The following is a 15,922-nucleotide window of genomic DNA, read 5'->3' as shown; positions in this document are numbered from 1 at the left end:
CTCTAGAGGCGGCCGGAGGGAGCAGGGGGGCGGGGGCTGGTCCTGCATGTCTGCCCCCCACTTCCTGGCTTTCAGCCCGTGGACAGTCACTTCCTCCCTCCTGAATGCAAGGACCAGGCCACCGGCGGTCACTTCCTCACTTCCTCGGCGTGGGAGCCTGGGGTTCTCTCCTCGTTCTTGACGATGGGCTTCTAGAGAGAGAGGGATGGGGGGTGGGGAATGCACCCTGTCCCTTTCGTTTCTTTTTTTAGATTTCAGAGTTTTTCAACTCAAGTGATTTTCTTTTTTTTAAAGATACTTTATTGTTAATCCTCACTCGAGGATGTTTTTCCATTGATTTTTAGAGAGTGGAAGGGAGGGGGAGGGACAGATAGAGTCACGTGGATATGAGAGAGGCACATCGATTGGTTGCCTCCGGCATGCACCCTTGACCTGAGCTGGGGATCAAGCCCGCAACCGAGGTCCTTGCCCTGGACCGGAATGGAACCTGGGACCCTTCAGTCTGCAGGCCGATGCTCTGTCCTGAGCTACACCGGCCAGGGCTCAGATGGTTTCCTAACCTCTGTGTAGCACAGGCTCCCTGTCTTGCACCTCGATTCTCAGAAACGTGTGAAAGAGCTTGGCGTCCAAGTGTCGGTTAGGTTTCCTCTGAGTGAACGAAAAAGCTGTCCCTCGGTGCATTGGTCTATACCAGTGGCTCTCAACCTTCCTCATGCCGCGACCCTTTAATACAGTTCCTCATGTTGTGGTGACCCCCCAACCATAAAATTATTTCGTTGCTACTTCATAACTGTCATGTTGCTACTGTTATGAATCGTCATGTAAATACCTGATATGCAGGATGTATTTTCATTGTTACAAATTGAACATAATTAAAGCATAGTGATTAACCACAAAAACAATATGTAATGATATATGTGTTTTCCGATGGTCTTAGGCGACCCCTGTGAAAGGGTCGTTCGACCCCCAAAGGGGTCGCGACCTGCTGGTCTATACGTTCTGCTGGCAGAATAATTGTTGGGTATTTCTGTGCCGTGCGCTTAGCCAAGCACGGAGGAGCGTAGTGATGAACTACACAGACACAGGCCTTGCCTTCGTGGAGCTTACAGACCTAGAGATGGACAGCAAATAATCAAGGTGTAACGATGGAGATAAATGCTATAATAACTGAAATTAAACAATGAGGTAATAGGAATGCACCTGGGCTGAGTGGCTAGGGAATGCTTCTCTTTAAAAAGCAAGTTTATGCTTTCCCCTGAGACTCGGTAGAAATTCGTCCAGCAAAGAAAGGGCAAAGAACACTCCAGGCCGAAGGGACAGGGTAAAAAGGCCCCGAGGTAGGAAGGCAGGGAGTACCTTTGAGGAGCCGAGAGAAAGTCAGTCTGGCTTTTTTATGGGTGAGGGGACTACGGCTCAGAAACCACCTCCGGGTTCCATAGCCGGCTAAGCGGCGGTGGTCGGAGTTCATGTTTTCCAACCTGAAATTGAGGGCTTCATCCTCTCTCTCTCTCTCTCTCTCTCTCTCTTTCTCTCTCTCTCTCTTTCTCTCTCAAACACCAGAACAAGTTTGCACGGGGAGTTAGAGAAGGAAGTGGGGCTTCAGCTTTCCCTGGTTCTGGCCAAGCCTTCTCAAGACAACTCCGACTCCCGTGTAACAGGAGAATCAGCGACAAGGAAATCAAATATTTACCGAGTGCCTGTGATGTCTAAGGCACTGGGCCGGGACAGGGTTTACCTCTCAGGCATTTTAACAGATGCTAGAGCCAGGGAGAGACTTGGGCTCGTGTAACTCTCCTCATTTTACAGAGGAAGAAACCGAGGCCCAGGGATGAAAATGGATTTGTCGAGGCTCACTCAACTAGCGTTAGAGCCAGGACTGACCTAGGGCTTACCTGTTCCCATTGTAATATTCCAGGCTGCTTGAGACATGTGGAGTCTGGCACACAGTGAGCCCTTAATAAATATTTGTAGAAATAAACGTGTGATTTGTGCCTTTGAGAAATTCCCTGTCTGCTTAGAGTAATGAAGGGAGGGGGAAAAAACCAGACAAATCGCGACAAGTTGTATAGTGCACGCTCCCTCCCAGGGGGCATGCCTTTCCCCTCCCCCACAGGCATCGTCTCCTAGATTCTAAGAGACCCCACCCCATGAGGCTTGCAACCAGGGCAGCAATGAGCAGTTCATCCCTGGCAAACCCCTGAACTCGTCCCCAGGCCCCCTTTTCTCGGGTGGGCGGGGGGGCAGGAGGGGGAGACAAGCTATATAAAGCCTGCATATGATAACATTATGGAATTTCAGAGGTGAGGGAGAACTCTATTCATACATTCATTCTACAAATATATATTGAATTCGTACTGTCTGCAAGCACTTCTAGGCCCTGGAGGTACTTAGGGAACGAAATAGACCAAATCCCTTCCCTCTTGTTCTGGTGGGGAGAGATGGCCAATAATGAACTATATGAATGTCACAGGTCAAGGATAAATGCTCCGAAGAGAAATAAAGTAAGATAAGAGCATAGGAGCAGTGGGAGGTCAGGAAAGCCACTCTGAGTGACATCTGAGCAGAGAAAAGAAGCAAGGACTTGAGCCATTTGAATATCTGGGGGAAGAACATTTTAGACAGAATAAAAGAATGAGTAAAGGCCCTAAGCCAGGAATGTGCTTGGCATATTTGAAGACCAGCAAGGTCTCCAGGATGGCTACCAGGTCTGCTTAGGGAATGCTGCTTAAAGGAGGTAAAATTGAGAAGTCTTAAAAAAAAGGGGGGTGGGGAGGTTAGTATCCTGGTGGGGAAGAAACTGGAGTACGAGTCAAAGCTGGGCAAGGTTCAAGGTCTTCACAAAAGATGGTGAATTGATACATGTGGTAGAGGCAAGGCTGGGGAGGTGGGGGAGTCATAGGAAGTGGAAGGTGAGGCTCAGAGGGTGGCTGAAGCCAGACTGGAGTGTTTTAATGCTAGGCTGGTGGAATTTTCCCGTCTGCAGTAGAGACCAGAGGTTTAGAGGTAAGAAGAGTCATGATTAGGGCATTTGTTTTTAAACTATCGATCTGGCATTGATAGGCAGAATGAATTGGACAAGAGTAAGGAAGGGCACTAATCTGGAGGTGGATTCTGTGGGCCCTGAGCTGGGGTGTCAGGGATAGGAATGGAGAAGAAGGCACGGACCAGTAGGAAATGCCACATGTCATGGGCAGGGCAGGGTGACTTGAATAGCTCTGGGTATGTGATGGAGGGGTCAAGGTAGGGTTCAAGAAGACTATAGGAACCAGGTTCAGGTCTGTCTTGTTTGTTTCTCTACCCAGTATCTTATTACTCTGCCGAGCTTGCCCTGCCCCCAGCACCTGGTTCCTCCCTCTCTGACATGGGTTATTTCTGCATACCTTTGTCCCTCACACCCCAGGAGTACTCACCAAGGGCCCCCCCGGCAGTGAGTGCCCTAGCCTGTGTCTTGCACATGGGCACATAGAAAACATTTTCTGAATTTGTTTTGAAAACATTCCCTCCAGAGTTTGGAGGTTAGTGTTGTCAGCTCAACCTTTTCCCTGGCCAACCCCCTAAATACACACGAAAGACAGAAGAAAAGCTACTCAAAATTCAGCTGCCAACTAAGTGCCCGGCAAGGGTGGGAGGTATTTTCACATAGATGACATTTTTTCTTTTAATTCTCTTTGTTACCCTCTTTTTAGAGATTAAGAGACAGGCGCAGAGAGGTTAAATGGTTTGCCTACAGACACAGCCAAGTTTCAAACCTGGGTCGAAGTCCAGTTCTTCTGCTTGACCCCTTACACATGTTCCCTAAGAAACTAAAGGGCCGGCGAGAACAACAGCAAGAATGAAACCTTCTGAGATGCCTCTGTCTGAGCCTTCACCTGAAAAATGAGAGACCCCATGGTTTGGTGCTGCAGGCTCTGAGAGCCAGAGGAATAATTGGATCCCTCCCTTCATGGGGGAAGAATCTAAGGTCCAGAGAAGTGCAGAAGCTCCTTTAAAAAAATCATCTAACCTTTTTTTCCTTAGACACTCCCTTGGGCAATATTTGGTAAGGTAGGGAGGAGGAAAACCCTTTGGGATACAGGGGAGAGTATCTAGGCAGTGGTTCTCAACCTGTGGGTCGCGACCCCTTTGGGGGTCGAACGACCCTTTCACAGGGGTCGCCTAAGACCATCGGAAAACACATATATAATTACATATTGTTTTTGTGATTAACCACTATGCTTTAATTATGTTCAATTTGTAACAATGAAATTGGGGGTCACCACAACATGAGGAACTGTATTAAAGGGTCACGGCATTAGGAAGGTTGAGAACCACTGATCTAGAGAAACGTTAGTCATTACTGTTAGTCTTTCTTGTTGGTAGCATGAAAATGTGGTCTTTTCTCTCTCGGCTGTTCCCCACCAGTGGCGGCCCCTGCCCCTCAGCTTTCCTGCTTTATCCCGGAACAGGTGGGATTTATACACCTGACCTGCTTGTTCCCAGGGGGCACAGCGGTTACCCTACTTGTTGTTTTGTGCTGCCCTGAACTGGCTGGGTGTTGTTCCTGGTTCTCATTGTTTAGTGGAATATGAGAAGCACCAAGGATTTTCTCAAATGAAAGGGTAGGATCTGTGCATGTTGGTTCAGGCTAGGCTTTATGGTCTCGTGAGCTCTCCGGCCTTGGGGATTTCTCACCACTTTGAAGTCTGAAAAGGACTAGTTTGCAGAAGCCCAGCTCTTAGACCAAGATTAAGGTGAATATGAGTGTCTTGTGGGAAATGGCACTGGCTCTGAGCTGGGGTACCAGGCCGAGCCCTGCCACTGAATGACTGTGTAGTCTTGAGCAAGTCTTACCTTGTCTGAGGCTGCAGAGGGTAATGAAATGCAACTGATCTGGTAGTCTCAGAACCCTTTTGAGCCCCTCCTAGACCAGTTTTCTGATGGTTAGGAAACTTGATTCTCCTCCTCTAAGCCCATTTTTCTTTCAGAAGAATGAAAGGGTTGGATTAGAATAGATGATTTTTATAAATTTTATCTTTTAATATATTTTTATTGATTTTAGAGAGGAAGGAAGAGGGAGAGAGATAGAAACATCAGTGATAAGAGAGAATCATTGATTGGCTGCCTCCTACACGCCCCCACCCCCACCCCCCCTACACACTGGGGATCTAACCCACAACCCAGGCATGTGCCCTTGACCGGAATCGAATCTGAGACCCTTCAGTCCGCAGGCCGACGCTCTATCCACCGAGCCAAACCGGCTAGGGCTAGAGGAGATGATTTTTAAAGGCCATTCTAACCTTACCATCCTGCCATCCTAGTGTCTGCCCATGGATTCACAGATTGTTGGAGGGGCACATCACCAATTATTTACTAAGTTGGGAGAGGGAAGTGTATATAAACTGAATATATTTTATACCAGTATCCAAAAGGTCCTGAAGGTAAGACCTTCTGTAATGAGCCATTTGTTACCTTGTTTGCATGGCACATTTACCGCTTCCTAAAAGCAGCAGATTCCCATAATCAAGGCATAGTTTTCTGATTATTAAGCACCTAATAAGCCTCCCCCCCACCCCCAATTGTTTGAGGCTGCGGGGGACATTTACTTAATCAAGCTTCCTTTCTGGACTCTGACAATCAGTAGCCACTGTTGATAAGTCTGCAAATATGAGAGGCAAACACAATAAAAGGAGCGGGTGAACAGCCTGGTACAATGAGGTCTTTTCCCAGAGGAAGAATGTCCCAGGCCGACTGCACTGGAATCTGGATTGGTCTTCCATTAGGCCTCATGGGACTCTCCATAAACTTCGTATTATTATATTTACCTTACATTTCCTAGAATGAAGGCTGTAAAAGAGTTAGGATCGTTGACTTTCAGGGCCGCGAGGAAGCTGAAAATTCCAAGAGTATTCTCTTGAAGAGTGTCCGGGCTTTGGGAGGTCAGAGGCTCTGGGTAAATATCTTTGTTCGAGTACAATATGATAGACTGAGGCCTGTGTTTCTACATAAGACTTCACCTGTAGGGAGTCACCCTGGGAGTCAGAGCACTTATTTATTTCTGTTTTTAAAAATATTTTTTTATTGATTTTTCAGGGAGGAAGGGAGAGGGAAAGAGAGAGAGAAACATCAATGATGAGAGAATCATTGATCAGCTGCCTTCTGCAATGGGGATCGAGTCCACAACCTGGGCAGGTGCCCTTGACCGGAATCGAACCTAGGACCCTTCAGTCCTCAGGCCAACGCTCTATCCACTGAGCAAAACCGGCTAGGGCTCAGAGCACTTATTCCAGTGAAATCATCCCTGTTAACCGTTGGAGCTTATCTTTAGAAAGTACCTTTACAGTTGACAGGTGGGTACAACTTTGCAGTTGGATTCCCCACACAAAGGGTTGTCTGTACTGCACCAGGCTTTATGCTAGGCCCTAGAGATTTGAAGATCTTCAAAATGTGATCTTTGCCCCTTTGAGCTGGAGGGAAGGGGACAGAGAGGGAGGAACTGAGGGAGGCAGAAAAACATAATGAGCTGTAATTACAGAACCAATGATATAAAATCGGTATAGGCAAAATGAACCAAACACTGCCTGCCTTTGGGGGACCATCAAGGAAGGATAGAAGTTTGATTAAGGGAAAAGATTGATAAAGTATTATAAACACAGAAAGCCTTGAGATCCCCCAAAGAAGACTATAAGGTTTTAAAGCTGCACAGAAATCCATCATGCTCAAGGGGCTGCATTAATGTTAGGATGCAAGAACATGAATGTGAGTGGCAGGAGTAGCAAATAGGTCAAGATGTGACCAGAGCATCCCTTTGTAAGGGATGATGAGAAATAAAGCTTCTTTGGGGCCACTTTGTGGAGGGCCATTCGTTCCCTCAATAAATGTTAATGAGAAAAAAAGCAAAAGCAGAATATGTTAATGAGGGGTTGTGGTAGGCCAGGGACAGCTCTTGGTTCCCTTAGTCCTTCAGAGCTAATAAGAGCCAACTTTAATGATGTGTGAGGAGTTTGTGTTCCTGCCTCAGGACCTTTGCACGTCTTAGTCTCCAATGTAATCCTTCCCTCCTCCTTTTTTGCATTGCCTCCTAAATTTATATTCATTCTTTAGAGCTCAGCTTAGAAATTACTCCCTTGAGGAATATTTGTTTGCTCTACCCTAACCCCATTTTCCTAGTTAAGAACTTGATATGGTCTTCACACCACTTGCCCCACTCATAATTAAAATAATTATGTTATTGTTCAGTATCTGCTGCTTAATCTCACTTTTGTTTGCAGCACAGTGTTAGACACATAGGTGGCATGCAATAAATATTTGCTTAAAGAATGACCGAAGCGTGTCCACTGAATTTAGCAATAAGCAGTCACTGTTGACTTTGGTGAGACAGTTTCTGAGAAATGGTGGAGGTGGAAGTCAGATTGCGGTGGATTGTGCGGTAAGTAGGAAGTGAGGAAATAAGGGCAGTTTTGTTTAGACAACTTTTTAATATGTGTGCTGTGAAGAGGGAAGCGAGTGTGGTAGATGGAGGAGAAAATGGGATCCACTTTTTAAAAAAATATTTTTATTGATTTCAGAGAGGAAGAGGGAAAGATAGATAGAAACATCAGTGATGAGAGAGAATCATTGATGGCTGCCTCCTGCACGCCCCCCTACTGGGGATCAAGCCCACAACCCAGGCATGTGCTCTTGACAGGAATTGAAGCTAGGACTCTTCAGCCCCCAGGCTGACGCTCTAGCCCAGTGGTTCTCAATCTGTGGGTCGTGACCCCTTTGGGGGTCAAACTTTCACAGGGGTCGCCTAAGACCATCGGAAAACACATATATAATTACGTATTGTTTTTGTGATGAATCACTATGCTTTAATTATGTTCAATTTGTAACAGTGAAATTGGGGGTCACCACAACATGAGGAACTGTATTAAAGGGTCGAGGCGTTAGGAAGGTTGAGAGCCACTGCTCTGGCCACTGAGCCAAACCCATCAAGGCAGGATCTACTTTTTATTTTTTAATGAGAAAGACTTGAACTTGTGTAAGTGATCATTGGAAGGAGCTAATGGAGAAAGGAGTGATGGTGGAGATAACTGGAAGTGCACGTCTCCCGAGAGGGGGGATAAGGTGGAATGCAGAACAGCAGGGCCCTGCTAAGTTGAGCCTTTGCTCTGTAGACATTGGGTAGTCGGGATAAACCGGCTGATGTTGTGCAGTACACAGGGGAAGGGAAGCCAAAGACCTGCACTCGGCTGCGGCCAAGGGCAGGGAAGGATTGGAGAGACATTTGGGAGTTGAAACCAGGTAAACGTGAGAGAAGGGAGCAGAGATCATTTTTTGTTTGTTAGAGAAATCTTGATTTCTGTGCCCGTAGTGCCTAGCGCAGAGCAGGTGCTACATAAGTGTTAAATGGCTTTGAATTCCTCCGGACTGGAGAAAACAGGGCGGGCTCTGGAGGCTGTAGCAATAACAAGTTCTCTCTCGAATATCCTCATCATACAAAGTCCTGGTCCTTTTTGCATTTTGGGAGCAGCCAGAAGTCATTCCGAGCCAAGATATTGAAGTGTTGAGTCAGTGGGTGGTCAGGTTAGAGACTATTACTTTTGGGTTAAAAATTAAAAACAAAGAAGCAAGGTGTGGCTTAACATAATGAGATTTGCTGGGGTGGGGCGGCAGTTCACAAAGAGACTCCGAAAGGCCTTCCATGTAATTGTTCCAAAAAATGTTTCCAGCTGGTACCTCCAGAACGTGGGAGGTTCATTTGGATGTCTGTGTTCATCCGAAACCCTCCTTCACGAATTCACTTTCTCACCCCCTCATCCCCCACCCCCGTCCATAACCCATTTGAATGAGCCTCTCAGACTTTCTGCTTTGCAGTCTGTGAGGATGGGTGATGGTGCACTCTCTGGCCTCTACCACCCAAAGACCAAAGAGGCCCCTCAGGGGAGTCTGAGAAGCTGAGATCCTGGAGGCGATGGGCATGTATAGCCCATCACCATGGAACTAGAGGGAAGGAGCAGGTAGGGAAGGGTTCTGAAGCCTTCTGCCAGTGTGTTCAGTTCTCTGGGGTATGAGGACAGCTGTCTGTGCCCTGGCTGCCCCGAATGCTGCTGACCAATCTTGAAATGCCCGGAGCCGTGCATTGTCTGTTTACAGCCGCTGTGCCTGTGGCAGTCTGGAGTTACCCAGAGAGAACAAAGCAGCACACACACAGAGCACAAGGGAGTCTTGTAACAACCTGGTCCTGCTTTCTAGGGCTGAGGCAGGTACCACGGCTTGATCTCAGCTGCCCTCTTTATTTCAAGAAGTTGGCAGCCGAGCCACAGGGGGCGTATTGTGTTTGGTCCTTTTTGGAGGGACATGGACCAATTCTGCTATTGTCCATCCTACTATCTCAGCCTGCACAGCCCTTCCTCACCCTATCTCAGCCTTCGGTAAATCTTTCCCATCTTTCAAGGCTCAGCTCAAGTGTCAGCTTCCCCTACAAAGACTTTCCTGACTCCCCTAAGTGGAACGTGTAGGAATTACCATGGCGGGGCGGAAAGAGCGTGGGCTTTCCGACGAGCCAGACCTGGGTTGGGATACTAGATCTGCCGCTTGGCCTGTCACCCGTGGCCCCAAGTTTCAATTCCCCCATCCATTCAATGAGTGTAATAACAGCTGCCTTGCGAGATTCTTTTGAGAATTAAGTGAGAAAGCACCTGCCGTAATTCTTGGCATATAGGAGGCATTCATTGAATGTTTATTCTTTCCCTTCTACTCCTATAACGTCTTTCTCCAAACTAAAATAGCACTTTGCTTCTACTTCTTGGAAGAGCGTCTAAGGGAAAAATGAGTACGTGGAAGGATGTTTCTTTTCCCAGTGGATGTGCATCCCAGTGGAGCAGGGATAGCATTATCCAACAGTTTCCAACCTAGAGCTTGGCGAGGACCCATGGGTCCAACGAGAGGACCCATGAAGCTGGTTGAATGTGGGAGCTCCTGGACTAGGTGGTGGAAATCTGCACAACCAGGGCTTTTGAAGAACAGCCAAAGGCAATAACATGATTAACCTAGAAAGGAGCCGTTTCTGGGTGCTGGTTGAGAATAGTTGTAGGAATGGCTGATCCAAAAAAAAAAAAGACCTTGTTCATTCCATCGACACAGAACTACAAGCAGGGCTGACACTTATAGAAAAGGCAGGTTTTGTTTCCGTAGAAAAAGGAACGATCAGAACCATTTTTAAAAATGAATTCACCCTGGGGAGATGAGCAGGCAGTGCTTCCAGAAATGGTGTAGAAAAAGGAATTGTGCATCTGGCTGACATTGGATTAACCCTTTCAATATGAGAATCTGTTAACTGAGTCTTATTCCACACAGTAGGAGTCAATGTCCCTTCACCCTTGGTACTTCCGGCCTCTGAACCTCCCTCCCCTTGGTTCTGTGTGCAGGTGAAGATGCCTGGAGGTGTCGGGGCTGTGGGGACCATGTTGCTGCAAGCCAGAGGTTGTACAGGACTGTCAACGAAGCCTGGCACAGCTCTTGCTTCAGGTAAGTGGGTGTGTCCTCCTGTGTTGCCAGTGCATTACAGGCTAGGAACGATTTCATTGTCTGGAATCTACAAAAACAAGCTTTTGATTAGGAAGTTCCCTTTTCAGTGGTGATAGGGTGGGGAGGGATGTGCCAAGGTGAAGGTGCAAGAGCCACAAATGTGCCAGGTGCAGCTAGAGGTGATGGGGGGATGAGAGGAAGTCTTCCCAGGGAGTCCCAGCATTCTCACTTAAATAAAAACTTCTTATTGATTGATTTCAGACACACACACACACACACACACACACACACCCATTTGTTCTACTTATTTATGCATTTATTGGTTGATTCTTGTATGTGCCCTGACCAGAGATTGAACCCACAACCTTGGTGTATCAGGATGATGCTCTAATCAACTGAGCTACCTGGCCAGGGCCACCTTCATTCACTGTTTAGGTGAGGAAACTGAGGCCCAGGCCTACACTACTGATTACGCAGGTGCTTCAAGGGTTGTTTGGAGTGCAGTTGGCAAAGCCAGCTCTTCTTCACAGCAGGCTGCCTGCCTAGGTTCCTGCTTTCTGTTTTTTGTTGTGTGGTTTGTTTGTTTTTTTAGTTTGCCTGTCCGTGAACACTGTCCCAAAGAAGTGAAAAGGAACTTGCAGTATAGAAAGAACAAAATAGCTTTAATATCGAATGGGGCAATAAGGAGATGGGGAGCTGATGCTCTAAAGACCCGACTCCCAATAGGATGTAGGTTACAGAATGTGGAGGGCAAAATCACAAGACACCTGTGGGTTAGGGATTGGGGTCATGCTGGGAGCTTATTGGTCAAAAGTGAAGTAAGGGTAATAAATCATTTCTTCAGGTCTTAAGGACAGTTCTGAGGTCTTTTCTAGGTCCCTCTGTCCAGTCTCATGGACAAGTAGCCAGGGGGTTGGGCTCAGGGGCTGAAATATAACTTAGGTCAAGATGTTATCTTTAGCCCTAACCGGATTGGCTCAGTGGATAGAGCATCAGCCTGCGGACTCAAGGGTCCCAGGTTCGATTCCGGTCAAGGGCATGTGCCTTGGTGGCAGGCATATCCCCAGTGGGGAATGTGCAGGAGGCAGCTGATCGATGTTTCTCTCTTGTCGATGTTTCTAACTCTCTATCCCTCTCCCTTCCTCTCTGTAGAAAAATCAATAAAATATATTTAAAAAAGAAAAGAAAAGATGTTATCTTAAGCCCAGCCAGCATGGCTCAGTAGTTGAGCATAGACATATTCAATTCCTGTTTGGGGCACCTGAATGGTTTCGGGCTCAACCCTAGTGGAGGGCATGTAGGAGGCATCTGATCAATGATTCATCATTGATGTTTCTCTCTCTCTCTCTTCCTCTCTGAAAACAATAAAATATATACATATGTATATTTTTTAAAAAGATGTTATCTTTAGCCTGCCAGACCTTGTGACTATTAGTCAGGTCCTGACTACTGGGCTACTGTCTTCTGCTCCTTGGGGGTCGCTGATTATCCTCTCCTGCTTTTTGTTATTAACTTTATTGTAGCTCTTATTGTTCAAAGACAGCTCAGTTTCTTGAAAATAACAGAAACTCTAAAGTCAGATTTGTTCCTGCTGTCTGTGGCTCCGTTTTCTCCTCAGGAAAATACAGGTGTCCAGAATCTATCTCGGACTTACTAAGATTGAATGAAATAATACATGGCAAGGGCACCCACTGCACGGTTGTTCCTTTCCCCTGTGAGGTTAGAATCCGCAAGAGTGGGAGCTTGTCTTTGCATCCTCCAGAACACAGAACAGTGCCTGGCCTGCAGCCATTTCTCTTCGGAAGCTGGGGGGACATGTGGGGCCCCGTGTCCTGAAGCTGTGGGGCAGTGCTCACATCCTCAGAATGAGACAGGCTAGACAGGCACCACGCACTCTAAATTCCAGCGCCCACAGACATGCTGATATCAAGTAATTTAATTGACCTTTAAGCGCTTGCCTCCACGAGGAACTACGTGGGGGGTTAGCCTGGAGAGCTCGGGCCTCTGGAAGAGTTGGAGGGGAACCAGCGTTTTTCTGCCCTTTCAGCTCTAACTCAGAGCTCTCCAGTCTTCTCTGGATCTAATTGCCTTGGTTCCTCCTCCTCTCACTCCCAGGGAAGTTGATTGTACCTTTACGCTGCCTGTTAGTGAGATAGCAGCAGAATGTCAGAGCTATCAAGGACCTTATAGATAAAGCCTTGGGCTAGCCCTTTTATTTTAGATCTGAGGCTAAAGAACAACAACATCGGAACCTGAGTTCCCAGGCCTTGGCATCTAACCCATATGGTCGTATTTGTCCTTGCTATTTTCCTATTTGTATGAATAGTTCCTATCCAAAATAAGCAAGACCAGAAGCTCTAAAAATTAGGGAAGCTAATCTTTGGAGTTTTGGGATTCTCCTATAGCTAAAGAACTTAAGAACTAGAAGGGACCACCTACTGTATGATATAACCCTTTCATATCAGAGATGAGAGGCCTCAAACCAAAAAGACAAAAAGAGTTATACAAACAGGCCATGGATGACAGGAGCTGGCCTTAGACCTGAAGTCTTGGGTTATTTGTAGGTCTGATCAGATGCTAGCTTGTTAGATAGGACTGTGTGTGAGAGAGAGAAACACACACAAATACGTGTGCATAAACAGGTAAGGCACATTATCATGGTAGATCAGAGTGCAGGCTATGGCTGAGACTGTCTGATTTCAAATCCTGGCTTTGCAATTTATTAACTGGCCTTAGATGACTTCCCTGAGCTTCAGGCACCTCATCTATAAAATGGGACTAAGAATGATACTCATGCCCAGCTGGCATGGCTGGCTCAGTGGTTAAGTGTCAACCTGTGAACCAGGAGGTCATGGTTTGATTCCTGGTCAAGGCACTTGCCCACATTGTGGGCTTGATCCCCAGTACGGGGAGTGCAGGGGGCGGCCAATCAACAATTCTCTCTCATCGATGTTTTTTATCTCTCCCTCTCTGAAATCAATTTTTTAAAAAAATTTTTAAGAGAGAAAGAGAGAATAGTAATCATCCACAAGGTTGTTGGGGAAGATTAGCACCTGAAGCATAGAAAACTCTTAATGAGAAGCTGTTGCTTTCTATTGTGAGTGTGTGTCTACTTACCATTCATGTATTTATTTTTCTTATTACATACACACCCATTTGTCCCCGATGTGGAACCCTAGGGATTAAGGTTAACTTGGAGCTCCCCTTGCATAATTAAAGCAGAGATCAGGCCTCAGTCTGGAAGTAGAGTATCCAGATTGTCTGCTGTTTGCAGCGTGGCCTCAAGCACAGATTCCCTCTAATCCAGCTCTATGGAAGGAGCAGGGCTCCCCACACCTGAGCCTTCCCACACTAACTCAGTGACTTCAGAGCCTGGTCATTTGCACCGGGGAGAAAGGCTGCTTTGGAGCCTGCTTGACTTTTGCCCGAATGAAAGGAAGGACTGTATTGTCTGACTCCAGAAGTAACCTGGGTTACGAGGAGCCTGAAGCAGCAGCTCGAATGGACTTTTGACACGTCTTCCACCCCAGCTCACCTGTGATTCTTTGTCAGAAGCAGGACCCTCTCCCTTCATTCCCCCCCAGGTATTCATTCTTCCCGACTCCCTTTCAGCCTTGCTCTTACCCAGCTGGGTTATAGTAACAAGAAAGGAAATGACTTTCCTTCTCCCCTCCCCCCACACCTTTGTTTTCCTAATCACAGGGTGGGGCTGGATATTGAATGGAGAAACTGCTGGGGTTTGGCTCCCCGTCTCCTCTCCTCCCCTTCTTACACTGTCCTACCCTATCCTCCATCTGCAGCCACATCCTGAATCCTGCCTCTCACAGCCTTCCGCCAGTTTGTCAGGTCCCTGAGACAATAGGAAGCCACTTAGGGCTGGAACCCGGAACTGTCCCGTGGAGGCCAGCTGACAGATCTCCTGGAAGCAGCCCCGTCTGTAATTGTGCTGCTGCAGTTGGGCGCCTGGCCAGGACCCCTCTGATCACTCTGGACGCCTGGCTGACCAGCCCTTTTGCTTCCTCTCCTCGACCTTTACAACAGGCCTCTCTGGATTCTAATACTCCTCTGGCCTTCTCTTTCCTTGAGCAGTGTCATTGGTTCCAGAGCTGGGCCCATTCTCTCTGAAGCTCTCTGGAACTGGCTCCCTCTCACTGGGGGAGGCCCGGAAAGCAGCCGGACTGAATGTTGTTTTGTAGCTGAAGTTAAAGGGTAGAGCTGTGAATGGTGACCTGGCCTCTTGGCATGTTTGCAAACCAAAGAACCTTGAGAAGTTTTCGGACTATTGTTCTTTTCACCCTCATCAGAGGTGTTTGGCCCCGGGGGAGGGGTCGTGGGAGGAAGGAAAAGCTGCCTCTCTTAGTCTTTGTGGCCGCTACCTGGGGCTCTGTTACTTGACCTGGTTCCTAGCAGCATTATCAGAGGGGAAAAGCCACCATTCTTAAGGCTCCTGGGAACTGCTCAGGGCCTCCTTTCTCAGGATTATGAACGCAGACTATTTGAGCTTTCTCTTTTGAGAAGCGAGTTCTCATGCCCATACTCTAGAAAAGAGGTAATGCAGATAGAGAGCTGTTATCACTTCATCAGACGACAAACCATTTCCGCTAAATTTGTGACTCCAGGAAAGTCCAGTGAAGAAATTGAACGCGCAGCTGCGTGGCGACCAGCAACTGTGGTGTAAGAGGCTGGTGACAGTGGTGTAATAGGTTGATGACAGTGTTTTTTGTGGTGCTGAAAATCATGTTCGTTTTCTCACCCACACCCCCTTTGAAACAATTAAAATTACAGTAATAGGTCACATTTATTCAATGTTTACTCTGCTCTAGACACTGTCCTATGCATTTCACATGCATTATCTTATTTAATTCCTACAACAACCTAGTAACTGTAGATCTGGTCTTAACCTATTTTACAAATAGGGAAGTGGAGGTTACTTGCTCACAGTCACAGAGCTAGTAAGTAGCATTGCTGGGATTTGAACCCAGGCATTCTGAATCCTTGCTTATAAGAGTCTCTTTGCATTCTTGAGTCTGGGTATGTCATTTATATGTCGTTTAACCTCTCAGAGGCTTCCTCTTCTGTAACTTCAGGGTAAGAACACTCACCCTGCCTGCCCCACACTGGGTATCAGATAACAATAAAGGATTCATGCATTTTCAAGTGTCAAATAAAAGTGCTCTTAAATTTTTCGACTCCTGGATTGGGAGTCAGTGGAACAACCCTGCCACCTGCTGTTGTATTGTTGGTGTTGCTGCTGCATTTATGGACGCCCGCCCGTGGTTCTGATGTGCTCGTTTGTCTAGTTTATCTCTAAGGAAACAGCCGGCCAGCAGGTCATTAAGGCTAGCTGTCGGACAGGTGGCTGGGGCCTTCCTGACAGAGGAAGGGAAGGACGGACACCTGGACCTTTCTCTGCCCCCACAAGTGACTCCAGCAT

The 15,922-nt window shown here is 47.1% G+C and overlaps 1 protein-coding gene across 1 annotated transcript in view; it reads left to right on the top strand.

Annotated features, from left to right (window-relative positions):
• The window catches only part of LIMK2 (LIM domain kinase 2), a 54,836-nt gene that overhangs the window by 900 nt on the left and 38,014 nt on the right, over positions 1 to 15,922 (top strand). The window contains exon 2 of the mRNA XM_036353213.1: positions 10,389 to 10,488. Within this exon, the coding sequence (XP_036209106.1) occupies positions 10,389 to 10,488 (100 nt within the window). The remainder of the gene's footprint in view (positions 1 to 10,388; positions 10,489 to 15,922) is intronic.

The sequence above is a fragment of the Myotis myotis genome, unplaced genomic scaffold (assembly GCF_014108235.1).
Source record: "Myotis myotis isolate mMyoMyo1 unplaced genomic scaffold, mMyoMyo1.p scaffold_m19_p_20, whole genome shotgun sequence".
Lineage (NCBI taxonomy): Eukaryota > Metazoa > Chordata > Mammalia > Chiroptera > Vespertilionidae > Myotis > Myotis myotis.
Note: the sequence above shows the minus strand (reverse complement) of the source record. Positions and strands in the feature narration are given on the sequence as shown.